Here is a 13,995-nt window from a genome sequence, read left to right as displayed (position 1 = left end):
CTCATCATCACCTCTTCCGGGAAGCCTGCCTGGAAGCCTTGCTGATTAGCTCCACCGGCTCCCCCTTCTCTACACGCAGGACAGTAGGGAACGGTGGTTGCCAGTGTTTCTTCTCTCAGTGACATGCAATCAGCCTCGTCTCACTGAGTCTTCTGTGTCCCGAACGCTGTGTAACTATCGGCTCCAGGGGCCGCCCCGCCCTGAAGGTGGGGAGAGGCTCTCTCAGTCTCCCCCACCCCCTTCGCCGGGCAGCCAGCCACATTCTCAGGAAGCAGAGTCACCCACCTTCCTGAGTGGGCACTCTGAGTCAGTGGCTGGGTGGGGACTGCAAGAAACAGAGAAAATGAATGTGGGCCAGTGGGCGCAGAAGTAGAAATTTAACCCATACGGAACTTCCCATGTCACTGTGGGTGGGCAGCGGCCACTCTCCACGATCTGGGGATGAGAGACTGACCAGAGCGGGTGAGGCAAGCTGTTTCATTACTGTCCCCGCAGAGCCGGCCCCCTGGAGGTGTTGGAGGGACAGAGCAGTGGGCCTGGACAGGGATGGAGGGTGGGGGCACAGGAAGGGGCTCAGCTTGAAGCCCAGAGGGCAGCGGACCAGCACAGAGGCTGAGGGCAGTACCCAGTCCATGGCATCTCCTCTTCCTCCAACCGGTTCTCTCTTCTGCCAGCCACAGGCTCTCTGCATGCCTAGCTGGGCCCCCGCTGCCAAGAAATGGTTATCCCTCCATGCTGGGAACCGCCTCCCTGGGCCCTGGGCCACCTCCATGGGCTGCATCATTCACACGGTATCGGGAGCACCCCCAGGAACCTCTGCCTATGAGCACTGGGTGGGTGGGGGGCGGCTCAGGGAAATCGTGAAGGCTGATCCCTCTCTGATTGCTTCTGAAGCCCCCTTCTTGGGCACCCCATCAGCCTTATGCTCACTCCCTCGATCACCCCCAATGTTAAAAGCAGACCAACTGATTGAGTCCCCAGCGTACCAGATGCTGCGGGGCACACAGGACAGGGACGACGGGCAGGGTTTGCATTGTGCCTCCGTCACTTATGAGCTGGATGACCCTGGGAAAACTTTAAATAAACTTTAAATAAAACTTTAAATAAACTTCCTGAGCCTCAGTTTCCTCTCTTCTGCAAAAGAGACCCTACTCATGGGGTAGGAAAAGAATGTCTTTTCTCTTTTAGAACAATGCCTAACACACAGTGATAGCTTTCTTACTACCATTCACTCAGTCGTTTAGCAAACACTTATGTAGAGGCTTCTATGTACAGAAGACAGCTGGATATTAAAAGAACTTCTGAGTTACTGCCCTAGTTCCCTTCTACTCCTCCCTACCCTGAGGAGAACACATCCGTTCCCACCACTCAGGGTCAGCAGGCGAGACAGAGCAGTGCACGCTCTCAACCCATCGGGCAGCCCGGGAAAGTCTAGCCACTGGCAAGGACCTCCGTCAGGAGACGACTGGCACCTGAGCACCTGCTCGGTGGGCCCAGGCACTGTGCTCGGGCTGACTTAGGACTTAAGTAAGATAAGATGGTCTGTGCGCTCCAGTCCTGCCACCTACTGGGGGAGACCATGGAAGTCATGTGGACAAACTGATAGGGAACACACACACACACACACACACCCCATGCCAGGCCCTCCCTGTGAAACCCTCTGTGACCCTAATGCGGGCGCTGCCAAGGAAGGCTAGGGGAAGCAGAGAGGGATATGGTAGGCATGCCGGGGTGTGGGCTGTCTCCCGGGATGTACTAGCATCACGTACAGCCCCAGACCAATTTCCCTCGATGCCCAAATCCCAGTTGAGAGCATGTGATCAAGAGCTTCGCTGCCCTCCTCAAGACCCTCCCGGAGCCCTCGGGGGTCCAGTGGGTCAGGGGCACCGAAGGGGTCCGTGCCTTGCAATGATCACGTTCCCCCACCATCTGCAAGCACTCCCGAAGAGCCAGGGCTCAGCCCTTGTCACCTCTGCAGGCAGGGGGCCCGACTCGGTTTACACGGCCATTTGGCACCCTGGCTCGGTGACTCGCGGTGGGAGGGCTGCAGCGATCTGAAGGAGAGGACATCACAAATGTCAGCTGGCTGAGACCCGAGTGCCAGGTCCTTGCCAGAGGCACTGCTTCCACACCAGCCTGCACCGTCTGGAGCCCATAATGCGGGAGGCTGACAGTCCATTAGCAGCAGAGTGGTCCGCAGGGCTCGGAGGAAAGGAGCGGTCTGTCACCCACCTCACTTCAAGAGCAAAATCAACGCGCTGTGTGTGTGTGTGTGTGTGTGTGTGTGTCTCCACACACGCCCACGCATGTGTGTATACGTCTCTAAAAAGGGAACATTAATCACAGCTGTGCCTGTTAAAATAGGCACAGACAACAATCTGACATCACAGAGAGGAAATGGTGACATAGTTCTTGTCCTCTGTCCTCCCGACCCCCAGGGGCAGGTTTGAGAGACAATCCCAGAAAAACAGGACAGCTGTATCACAGGATTGGGAGACCCCTCAGGGCTTCGGGTCCTCCCCTCTCTGACATCTGGCTCTTTGCTTCAGTGTTTCTGACAAGCTATCCTTTCACTTGAATGCCTCTTGTCACAGGGAACTCACTGCCACTGCGGTTTCCAACATCCCCCTTGCCAATTCCTCTAGTGGCCAGAAAGTTCTTCTTGAGCTGAAAGCTTAGACTTGAAGCCATATAACTTTTATGCATTGGTCCTAGGTTTGCCCTTTGAAGTCAAACACACACACACACACACACACACACACACACACGCACACACACACACACCCTTTTCCCCCAGAATAGCCCTCTCCTGAGTCTCCTTGCCATGCCGACATGGTTTTAAGTGCCCTCACCAGTGTGCCTACTACTTTCTTGACAAGATCTGGTCTGTGAATCACATCTTCAAAACGTACTTCCCACCCTCAGAGACATAAAATCTTTGCTGCAGCTGTTACCACTGTGAAAACACACACACATGGCTACGGGGCACGGGCATGCACACACATGCGGGCACAGAAATAAAGTTCCTCTGACTGCCTTTTCATCCATTTCTTCTTTCATGTCATATTGTCAAAGGGCTTGCTGCTATCCAAGTACATCACATCCAAGTACATCATATCCAACATACATATGTTTGACCCATCCATTTTTCGAGAAAAATCTCAGAAACTAAGAAAGGAAGGACGCTCAGAAAGGGACCCAGCCTCTCAGGTGTGATCCAACAACACAGGGATGGGCAGAATCTGCACCTTCCTTGTTCCGGACACGGGTCGCCTGTTAATTTGGCCTTGGATCACGTTAACCTTCATGGAAGTCAGAACTCGTTACTGACTCACATGGGCCTTTGGGCCAGATAACAGGCTCAGGCTTTGGCATGCTTGTCTGGATACAAGGAGTTAATGGCATGTGATGTCTTCTATTGTCCGCCCCCCAGAAGAGGCCCACATCAAGCCCCCTCACCTCACCCCACCCCACCCCGGTGGACTTTGTGCAAAGGGTCCTATGAGGGGTGGGAAGCAGCGTGATGCTTTGAATACGGGAGGTGAACGAGGCAGATTGTGGAGGGAACAGGTGCTTTCCTGAGATTAGGCCAAAATGGGGATTGGTGACGGGAAGGAGCGCCTTCCCACGTACTCTTCAGCAAGGAGGACCTGCTGTCAGGGGCATTTGAACCCTTCTAGAGCAATATCCAAGAAACAAGGGTGGGCTCCAGGGCCAAACCTGAGCATGAGCAGAAGGGAAGCAACCTCACAGATACTGAGAGAGCCAAGGCCTGGCCAACAGGCCTGACTCCTGCCCCCTCGGAGACCCAGGAATCCTGGGTGATCCCAGACGGAAGGGAGCGGGCCCAACAAGTGACTGAGCTTGACTTTCCAGCCACCCCACAGGACAAGAGAAAAAACCAGACTCAGAAATAAAGGCACGATATGGACTCCCAGGGTCATTGAAAAAATTCATACCCGCCACATCTGCTGTCACGCCATGGAGGACGTCCCCCTTCTGATGTCATGCAGTTGATCTGGGGGACCCAAGGATACTTATACTTATCCATGCTAAATCTCTCCTTTGACCCATCAAAGCAGCCTTTTGATTTACAAGGATCCTAATCATCAGCCATATTATAAGCTCTCCCTCTTAAGTTTACAAAACCTGTGTCTTGGACTAATTCTAGTTTTTGACAACAGGTGTTGGACCAGCCAGGTCAAGGGCAGAAGGCAGGCTCACACGGGCCGCTACAGGACTCCTTGCCCGTTGGCATGATACCCTGGCCAGCCCGCTCTCCCCCACAGCTTGTTCAGTCTCCCGGTCAGTTCCTCGGCTAGACTGCTATCCATTCTGCATCTCTCTGCTTTGCTCCTAAGGACATATTATCAAATGCCTCGCTGAAACCCAAATGTACTCCATCTACTACACATTCTCCGTCCATCAGCACAGGGACCCTATCAAGAAAAAAGAAAAATGAAAGTAGCCAAGGACACGGGGAGTGAGGTTACTCTGGCCTGGCTGGCTCTAAGCAGTCCCTCGGGTCTCTCCTAAAGGCTCATCAAGTCTGGTCAAACCTCCCCCTCCCCAGATTCATTGCCAAAGACCCGGTACCACACCCCCACCCCCACCGAATGTCCCAGCATTCCTGCGCTGGTCTGAGATTGACGAGTCCGAGTGCACAGTGAGACAAGAAGGAGGAAGAAAGCAAAGACGACTGATAAACACTGTTTTTATTCACAAGTCTAAAGAAGACCTTTGTTGAATCAGGAGATATAATACAAATTATGGTGGCCTGCATATAAAATCTGGCACTAAATTGGGCCTTTTAGAAACATTTATATATAAAAATATGCATTAAAATCTGTACTACAACACAGTGCAGAGGCTCACCGACACCTCCCGACGTTGAGTGCTTCCGAAGGAGGGTCTGGTCTGGGGATGCAGGGAACTCCGGTCCTAGAGTCGCAGGAGGGAGACTTGAGTGAGAATGGCCTGCTCTTAACAGGGGCCACAAGAGCCTGGCATTGAAGGCAGGACCCCCCTGAGCACAATGCCATGGGCCCGGTGTGAAAGAAAAATGGTGCTGGGAAGAATGGCTGGAGAGGAGGGCCATCCTTCCTACTCTTGCTACTGGGCTCTGACCACCGTTGGAGGATTCTGGAGCTCTGTAGACAAAACACTCTTAACGTTGGAGGAAGGCCTGCAATTTCCAAATATGTTTTTTCCAAGGAAACTGACCAATTCTAACTCCAGGAGCCAAATCATCATTAGCCTGATTTGAACACCCGGGTAAGAACCAGTTCTTGTCTTATACGGTGGCTGAGACCATGAGATGCCACTCAGAAAGGCTATTATCACAACAGAAAAGTATAATGCTGATGGGCTCAATCTATTTCAGTCTTGGACCAAATACAACCGAGCCACTCTCGCCCAGAAATTGTACTTTGCGGGCAGTGAAATGAGAGGCAGCTCCGATCAGCACTGGAATTCCCCCATTCGGGGAGCAAACGATCTTTGCACAAGGCAATGGAGAAACGGGGTCAGTACTGCACGTCTGTCTTCAATGAGCGAGACACAGTGCCCTCCCAGGCAGGGCCCGCCATCTGGCTGAACAGGGTCAGGACTGTGTCTATCGGCTTATTCGTTCAGGGATGAGCAACATCCCTGGTCTGCTCAGCCTGTGGCTCGGTGGAAAATGACAACTGTCCCCAACTCAGCTGCTACACTGCTACCCAAATAGTGAGGCTCCATGGCTGGGAGATGTACAAATGGGAACCTGACAGAAATGGAGGGTGGGCACAAGGGAGCGGAAGGCAAGGTGATGGGTTGGGGGAGAAGCCAGCCCCGGGGGCTTTAAGGAGTGCACGATCCCTAGGATTTCAGGGCTCCTCATAGTTAATGAAAGGGCTGGAGGGCTTCCTGTCATTCCAGTAGATTCTACAAAGGGAAAACAGCAGCCCTACCAGTTTCTATCCAAAAGCAGAATGACTTTCTGAGCAGCCCCCAGGGTGGGGGTGGTTCCCTTCCCCAGCCCCCAGGGTCCTGACTGGCTGGCCGCAGGCTGATCTGCCACTTCTCCACTGGCCCATAAGGGAAGGGAGAGATGAGGGGCCAAAGGGTCCAAATCACGATGAGGCAAAAAGCCTGCACCACGGTAGGCTGTTAACGAGGGACTTTCCGAAGCAGTGTATTTCAGGCCCCAAGCGTTCAAGGTAAGACACAGATGCACCCCGGGTCACCAGGCCCTGGCACCGAATGCGGGCACATCCTGGGAGACCCAGCAACCAGGAAGACACTTCCGGCGGGTGGTGGTGCGAGTGGGAGCCTCAGTGACTCTGGCTCTTCCAGGACCAGAGGCCACGCCAGCAGCTCCTGCACAGTCTCGGGGCCTTTTCATCGGCTTTAAAGTGACCTAACAGCACCCCCTAGTGGAAATCATCAATAAAACAAGGACCATGCACCCCGTTCACCTTCTCACACTAGTAGTGGTTTCAAGACTCACCATGAAACAGAGTGACACAAAAACAAAACTTTATCTTTAGAAAGAAAATAATAAAACAGGTGGGCGTTCAGAAGGCAACTTCAGGCCCCTCACTGCAAACCACCTGCCCTCTTCAGATTCTCTGCCTTCCAGAGAAACATTCCGAGACCGGGGGGAAAGGGAGGGAGAGCGCCGGGTCCCCTTACAGTTTGGGCAGACTGCCCACGGGGGCCAGAATGATGCCGAAGACATAGAAGAGCCCCAGCAGGAGGTTGAGCTTGGCAGTCCTCTGGGGCAGTTTGTTGAAAGTCTGGCTTCGGAACTGTCTCTCCAGGGAGAAGGCCATGGGGATGGTGAGGAGGGGGAGGGCCAGGCTGATGCTGCAGTGCGTGGCCAGGATGCTGAAGATCAGGTAGGGCAGGAAGAGCAGCGTGTTGTAGAGCATGTAGGAGAGCGTGGGGCCGATGAGGATGGCCAGCGTGACGATGCCGGCCGCCCTGTCCGACTCCATGTCCCTGGTGTTGTTGGAATGGAGAATGGCCTCGGTGCTGAGGGCGAGGGGGATGGCGTAGACCAGTGGGAAGACCGCCAGGGACCCCACCTGGACGGCGTAGGCGAACATCACAGCCAGCGGGCCAAAAGTGATGAGGATGACGAGGTCTCCCAGAGCCACGTACTTGAATCCGATTCCTACGGCCAGAAAACCCAGAGAGCTGGTATGAGATCGAGGGCTGGAAACCGAGGGGCCGTTCATTGGCTGGGAGCGGTGAGTTCTCGGGTGGGAAGAACGGCCAGTCAGGGAGCTCCCTGCCCTCTGGTTTTGTCTCCGGTGACACAGAGGGGCAGAGAACACTCGTCTGTCAGCACCCACTTAGGCTTCACAGTCAAGTTTTCCTCCCTACTGTCGCCAGCATAGCCTTGCAACAAAGAGCGGTGGGCGCCCACTGCACACGGGGTCTAACCAGAGAGCCCGTGAAGGCTCTGAGAGGCCTCACAATCTGGGTCTTTGGCTTCTTCCCTTCACCGACCCCTGCAAGACATGGCTTCTGTCGGTCAGGCCCTCACAGGAAACCCATCCCAGTCTCTTACTTTGCTGCCTCCTTCTTCCACAGCCTCTGCGGGGCTCTGGTCTGGAAAGCCCCGCTCGGTGAAACTTCAGGGCACCCAAACTCCACATAAAGAAACTTCCACCCACGTGACGAGTAACAGCTCAGATGACAAAGTTACAGCGCTGCTTCCCCTCTCTGGTTCCCTTGAATTACAACTAAATCAGCCCAAACTCCAACCCACCTCAAATGCCATCTAAACCACTTCATTCCGACCTGCCCAGTTCTCTCCAAAGATGCCACACTCCATCGGATCTCACGCCATCCCTGAATTCTGAGTCCTCGTCACCCTATACGGGGAACACTGCGACACCCACTCTCAGGACCTCCCCGCCCTGGCCTTCCTCCGATCTCCACGGGCAGCCAGAGGGGGCCTTCGGAAACACTCATCGGACTGTGCCCCTCCCCCAACATACACCTGAAAACCCTCAGCACAGGTTGTCCTCGGATCTTTCACCCGCTTGCCTCTGGGGCTGCCCTGCCTCCCTCCGGCCTCACCTAGAGCTCCTCTCTGCCTCGCTCATATTTCTGTCAGTTCCTCGGGGCCTTCGGACACCCCACCCCACCTCTGCCTGGCTAACTCCTACTCACCCTTCAAGACATTAAAGCCCATTCCTCCAGGCAGCCTTCCCTCATCCCCTGAGCCACATCCAGTCCCTTGCAATACACATGCTCCCAGGGGACCCAGATTTCCAGCTTTGTAAAATTCATCACACTTCTAATGACTTTGTCTCCATCTTTCCCTCAAACCTAAGTTCCAGAGAGCAGGGCCTTGGGTCTGGTTTGTTCACAGCTCGCTCCCCAGTGCGTGGCACCAAGGCTGAACCGAACACAGAGCTACAGTAACAAGCACCCAGAGTCTGGGGCCCAGGTGAAGAAGAACGTCTCACTCAGAGCGAGGCAGCACGGGGCGGCTGAGAGGTGGGCCCGGCACAGACCGCTACAGAAGTCTGGGAGACCTCCAGGTCTAACCAAGCTTCCAACTCATGGCCTCACGATCAGGAGACAAAGAAAAGTACTGGGTCACCAACTGCACTTTAACCCACCAGGGAACACGGTCTGGAGAGGATGGAAAGTGAGAGCAGCCAGAGTACGGGATTCGGCTCAAGATTCCCTTCACACGAGTAGCTGGGGTTCTGGTTCTTGTTTTTTTTCCAGCTTTATTGAAAGATAAGTGACACGCAACACTTGGCACGTTCATATACGGCATGATGACTACCACCAGATCGCAAAACTACCACCAGATCACATTCCGCACAATGACTACCACCTGATCACATACCACACGATGACTACCACCAGAGCATCAGTCCACGTCTCAGTTTAGTCGAGGTGCTTTGGTGCTCAAGTGCCCACCCTTGGTTCTTTAGAATGAAGCATCCCCAGGGAAGGGTCACAGCCACGGCCTCCGGAAGCCACCAACACTCGGAAGTCCTTCCGCACTCCCCAAGCAGTGCGGTGACAAACGATTTGGTTGTCTGAGGACACGCCCTCCAGGAGGAAGCTGCTCGAGCAGAACCCTGGCTCCCGCTATAAATTAGTAAACCGATGTCTCCTGCGGTACCTCACACATTGAGGGAACAACCCCCACCCAGGGAAGTGCCGGGCAGGGATACTCTCAGTGGGGAGCTGGCAGGTTTCTCCTCCAGCTAGCTGCCCGTTCCTCTTTTGCCGATATTCCGAGCTCTCCCAGCAGACACCGGAGCTGTCACTACGGAAGAGAACACAAGAGCGCTCTTGCCTTGACATCTGGCTAGATTACCCATCTGGCTGGATCTCATAGATCAGCCGGCAAAAAATAATGTGAGCAAAACAAGGACACACCCCCACCCTGAGCAGGTCCTGCACAGAAACCAACCACAAGCCCACTGCAGGGCTGAGAAAGGTCTGGTAACCTCCTGGAAGTTATCTGACAGGAGAAAATGATAGAGCCCTCGGGGAGGAAAACTGCTTCCAGAGTATGGCCCAGGGCTCACAGGCTCCACCTGCTTCAAAATGTGGCCCACCTCTCCTTCGGGGCATTCCCACCCCTCCCAACACCACTTTCCAAATGAGCCAACACAGTGAAGGCCTGGGCAAGCTCTCAGCGCAGCAGGCAGCATGAATTCATTAAAATATAAACCAGAATGTTGGCAAGGCCACGGAGCGCTTATACGTTGCTGGTGGGAACACAGAACTAGTACGACCACTTCAGAAAACACGCTGGCAGCTTCCCATCAAGTTAAAACATTCATTGACCCTCTGACCCAGCGCTTCCACTCCCAGCTTTCGCCCCCAAATGATGAAAACAAATACCCACAGAAAGACTTCGCCGGGAGTGTTCAGGCATAATAGACAAAATACGGAAACAATCCAAATGTCGCCGGACAGGAGAAAGGATAAGCAAATTGTGGTTCTGTCCGCACAGTGGATCCTATTCAGCAATAAAAAGGGACCACTGATGCCCGTCACGACGCGATGAGATCTCAAACTACCATGCGGAGCGAAGAAACCGGGCACAGGAATTCAAATGGAACGACTCCATTTCCATAACATTCCAGACCAGACAAAACAATCTTTGTGAAAGAAACCAAACAGGGTGGCCTCTGGATAGGGGCAGGGAGAGTGGGAATTCACGGGAAAGGAAGCTGTGATGGAAATGTGAGGGTGACGGAAACTTTCTGTATCGGGACAAGGTGTGGGCTTTACGACTGTGTGCCTCTGCTGCAATTGATGAGACTCTAACACTTCTGTGCATTTCACCATAGCCAATTCTATCAATAAAGGTCAACATTTAACCCATAAATCACGTTACGCCAGGACTCTGCTTGATGCATTTCAGTGTCTCCCCATTTGTTCGTTCAATGAATATTAAATAGTAACCACATGCCAGGCCGTGTTCTGGGCACCCTGGCTTCGGCAAAGAATGGAGACCCAAATCCCTAACCCCAGGGAGCTTCTAGTCTACGTGGGAAGACAATGAGCGAAGTCAGTACTTTAGACGGTGCATTAGAAGTAGTCTGTGCTACGAAGGAAAATAAAGCAGAAAAGAGCAACAGGGAAAGTATTGTGGGGGAAAACTCAGCGTGTGTGTGTGTGTGCACGCGTGCAATTTTATTTTATTTTCAGCTGCTGCAAAAAAACTTTATTGTTTTGTAATTTTAAATAGGATATAAAGCAAGGCCTCACAAAACAGCTTGCAATTGAGCAAATCGGTGGAGGAGGTTAGAAAGTGAATCAGGCAGAGAGGAGGAAGGGCTTTCCAAGCCAAAGAAAAGCATCTACAAAGGACCTGGGACAGCAGCATGCCCTGACCGTTCCAGGAACAGCCAGGAGGGCAGCGTGGCTGGCAACAAACTGTGTTTGCCTTCAAAATATATGCAGGGGGCGCCTGGATGGCTCAGTGGGTTAAATGCTCTTCCTTTGGCTCAGGTCATGATCTCAGGGTCCTAGGATCGAGCCCCGCATCAGGCTCTCTGCTCAGCGGGGAGCCTGCTTCCTCCTCTCTCTCTCTGTCTGCCTCTCTGCCGACTTGTGATCTCTGTCTGTCGAATAAATAAATAAAATATTTTATATATATATATTCCGAATCTGACACCCTCTTCTCTTCTCTACCACCAGCACCCTGATGCAGGCCGCCGCACTTCTCCCGCCGGGATCGTCCGCAGCCTCCTCGTCCTCCTGCTTCAGTCCTTGCCCACCCTCCTTTATCCATTCTTTGAAAACCTTACGACCCACTTGATCTTTGTGCTTCTCTGCCCTTCCCCCACACACTTTCCTTGCTTTACCTCCTTGTATTTACTCTCTCTCTCTTACTCACATAATGGACTCACGATGTTCCTCAATTTTTTGACGATGTTCCTCAATTTTTTGAGGAACACTCCTGCCTTAAGGCCTTTGGCAACTACCACTCTGAGATTTCAAACACCCTTCCTCTAGATACATGCTTAGCCGACCTCCTTCTATCTTTGCTTATATTACCTTTGTGAGGAGGCCTACCTTGATCAAACTGCTTCAAACAGCTAGGTCCTCCTTCCTTGCTCTAGTTAATTCATTTATGAAGATGTTATTCATTTGTCAGAGAGAGAGCACAAGCAGGCAGAGTGGCAGGGAGAGGCAGAGAGACAAACAGACTTCCCGCAGAGCAAGGAGCCCAATGCCGAACTCGATCCCAGGACCTTAGGATCATGACCTGAGCCGAAAGCAGCCTCTTAACCGACTGAGCCACCCAGGCGTCCCCTTGCTCTTTTATTTTTTCGTTATAAGCACTAATCACGTTTTCATATACTATCATCAGGGTCCCAAATCATCTGGGCTTAGCAGGAACTCTCCTGATTTCCACACCTAAAGTCCAGCGTCCTGGGAGCCGTCTTAAGTCCTGAGCACACCAGGACATTGGTGATCCTGAATAGAATTTACTAGTTTGACTTTCTATCTCTCCTCAAGATCTATAAAATAACTCCCCCAAGAGCCCCTGCTCAGGATCTGTGACTGTTGGGTTCACACAGAACAGTGCCTGGCATATAACAGGTGCTCAAAAAGTAGGCCTGGACCACCTGTCCATCACTACCTTAATAAGCTTGTTGCAAGCAGTCACACAGCAAACTTGCTGAAAGTAATCAGCTGTGTGATGTTGAGCTCTTCAAATGTAATTCCACTGGAATTCGAAACAGTGGTGTTATAGGATATGACCACAAAAAGAAACTAGATGGAAACATTCCCATATATGTGATTCCCATATATGGACTAACATCCATAAACCAAGCCAGGATCTTCCCAGCTCACTAGGGTTCTCCAAAAATCCACATGACCCACACATTGTAGATTTCACGTAAATGGCCTAACTCAAAAAAGAGCCTTTGACACCTCTTCTCCAGCCCTCTAACTCCTATGCGAAGCACAAGTTTCTAGTACATGCAGCCAGGAAACAGGCCAAGTCTTACCTCCTGTGTAGAGAAAGGAGCCAGACAGGCCTCCAAAGTAGATGAGAGCCAAGTGCTCCAGTTTCAAAGGAGACAGGTAGTAGAGACAAGCGGCACAGACACAGCCCAAAGTGTAGAGGAAGACTCCAAACCGGACAACATCCTGGGGCTCCAAGATTCGGTCCACCAGGGTCCGGTCATCACTCTTTTTGTGGTCAATGCCCTTGGAAAAGTCATAGTAAGTGTTGACCAGATTGCCAGCCCCATGCACGGCCAGCACAGCCACGGCACAACCCACCAGCAGCCTGGGATCCAGGACGCCGTGGGATCTGTAGGCTAGGGCACTGCCCAGGGCCACCGGCGTGAGGGAAGCACTGAAGCTCCAGGGCCGCAGGGCCAGCACGTAGGAAGCGCACTTCTGCCTCCAGGAGCGTTGGGGAAGCCTGTCCTCCTCCGGGCAGTCGTTCCCCAGCAGGTCCCTGTCCCCGGACTTGGCCGTCTCTCCCGCCTGTATGTTAATCTCCCCTGGGACCTGGGAGGCCGCCATGGAAGCTACACGTGGCTGAAGTCAAAGTTAATAGTGAACACCCGCGAACAGCCGCGGGGCGGGGCGGCCAGACCTGACCTTCCTTCGGTTCCGCCCCGGGGCCGGGCTGGGGAGGCGGCGGGCCCCGGGGGTAGAGACCGTGCGGACCTGGCAGCCCGCGAGGCCCGGCGGCACCGCCCAGACCTGCTGTCAGCCGGGCGAAGCCTGTCTCTCGACCTCGCTAAGACCCGGGCTAGAGCCCGAGGACGAGCTGCGGCCACCAGCCCCGAGGTACTGGGGCCGCCATCTTGTGCGCCCGCCTCCGGAGGCCCGCCCGGAAACAGGGGCCGACGCGCCGACCGGACCGAGGCGGGGGCGGGGCCTGGGGCTTGGGGGCGGGCTTGGGGGCGGGGGGCGGGGCTGACGGAAACTCCGCGGTCCACCCTTTCGCTCAAGGAGTATCCGAGCCCGGCAGCTGCCCCCAGACCCGCGGCATCACTTAATACCACAAGGACGACCCCGATTGCGTGTCGCTTTACGACTTACCTAGAGCTTCCACTCAACAAAATAGGACTCATTCATTTTTTTCATTCAACAAGCGTTTACTGAGCACCTACTATATCGTATGCAGCAGTGAAAAAATGGACACGAATCAGGGAGCACATTGAGGACGATGAGAAAGGTATGATTACCTCCCACTTTTTTAAATGGGAAACGAAGCTCTGAAATAGAAAATGAAGTTCAAGAAATTATTAGCTCCAGTAATAATCACAACAGCAATAGTTCCCCTCTTTTATTGTGCAATTACCATTTGCCGTATACTGGCCTGCCTGCGTCTTTATCCACAGTCTAAGGTTACTACTCACCTACTCACAGCCCTCCTTCCCACTCTACCACGTGGCCAGCTCCGTGTCTTCATTGCCTGCCTTCTGGAAGCTTATGGTCCATATCTGTAGTTTGTTTCGGCTGGAGGGAGCCAAGTGTTAAATTTTTAGG

At 53.3% G+C, this 13,995-nt stretch overlaps 1 protein-coding gene across 1 annotated transcript; it reads right to left on the bottom strand.

Annotated features, from left to right (window-relative positions):
- Positions 1 to 4,698: 4,698 nt before the first annotated feature.
- Positions 4,699 to 13,331, bottom strand: UBIAD1 (UbiA prenyltransferase domain containing 1). Its single transcript, XM_059375487.1, has 2 exons — positions 12,495 to 13,331; positions 4,699 to 7,156 (listed from the first exon to the last, which is right to left on the bottom strand). Exons 1-2 carry the CDS (start codon positions 13,018 to 13,020, stop codon positions 6,669 to 6,671), a joined length of 1,014 nt encoding a protein of 337 aa, XP_059231470.1. The 5' UTR covers positions 13,021 to 13,331; the 3' UTR covers positions 4,699 to 6,668.
- Between the last annotated feature and the right edge of the window lie 664 nt (positions 13,332 to 13,995).

The sequence above is a fragment of the Mustela nigripes genome, chromosome 14 (genome assembly GCF_022355385.1).
Source record: "Mustela nigripes isolate SB6536 chromosome 14, MUSNIG.SB6536, whole genome shotgun sequence".
NCBI lineage: Eukaryota > Metazoa > Chordata > Mammalia > Carnivora > Mustelidae > Mustela > Mustela nigripes.
This window is presented reverse-complemented; position numbering and strand designations above follow the sequence as displayed.

Excerpts from the sequence above, each read along its gene's own strand:
- UBIAD1 (XM_059375487.1), bottom strand. The coding sequence starts at position 13,020 with ATGGCGGCCTCCCAGGTCCCAGGGGAGATTAACATACAGGCGGGAGAG. Across the intron at positions 7,157-12,494 it reads CTCCTTTCTCTACACAGGAG|GAATCGGATTCAAGTACGTG; the intron begins GTAAGACTTGGC and ends TTCTGGCCGTAG.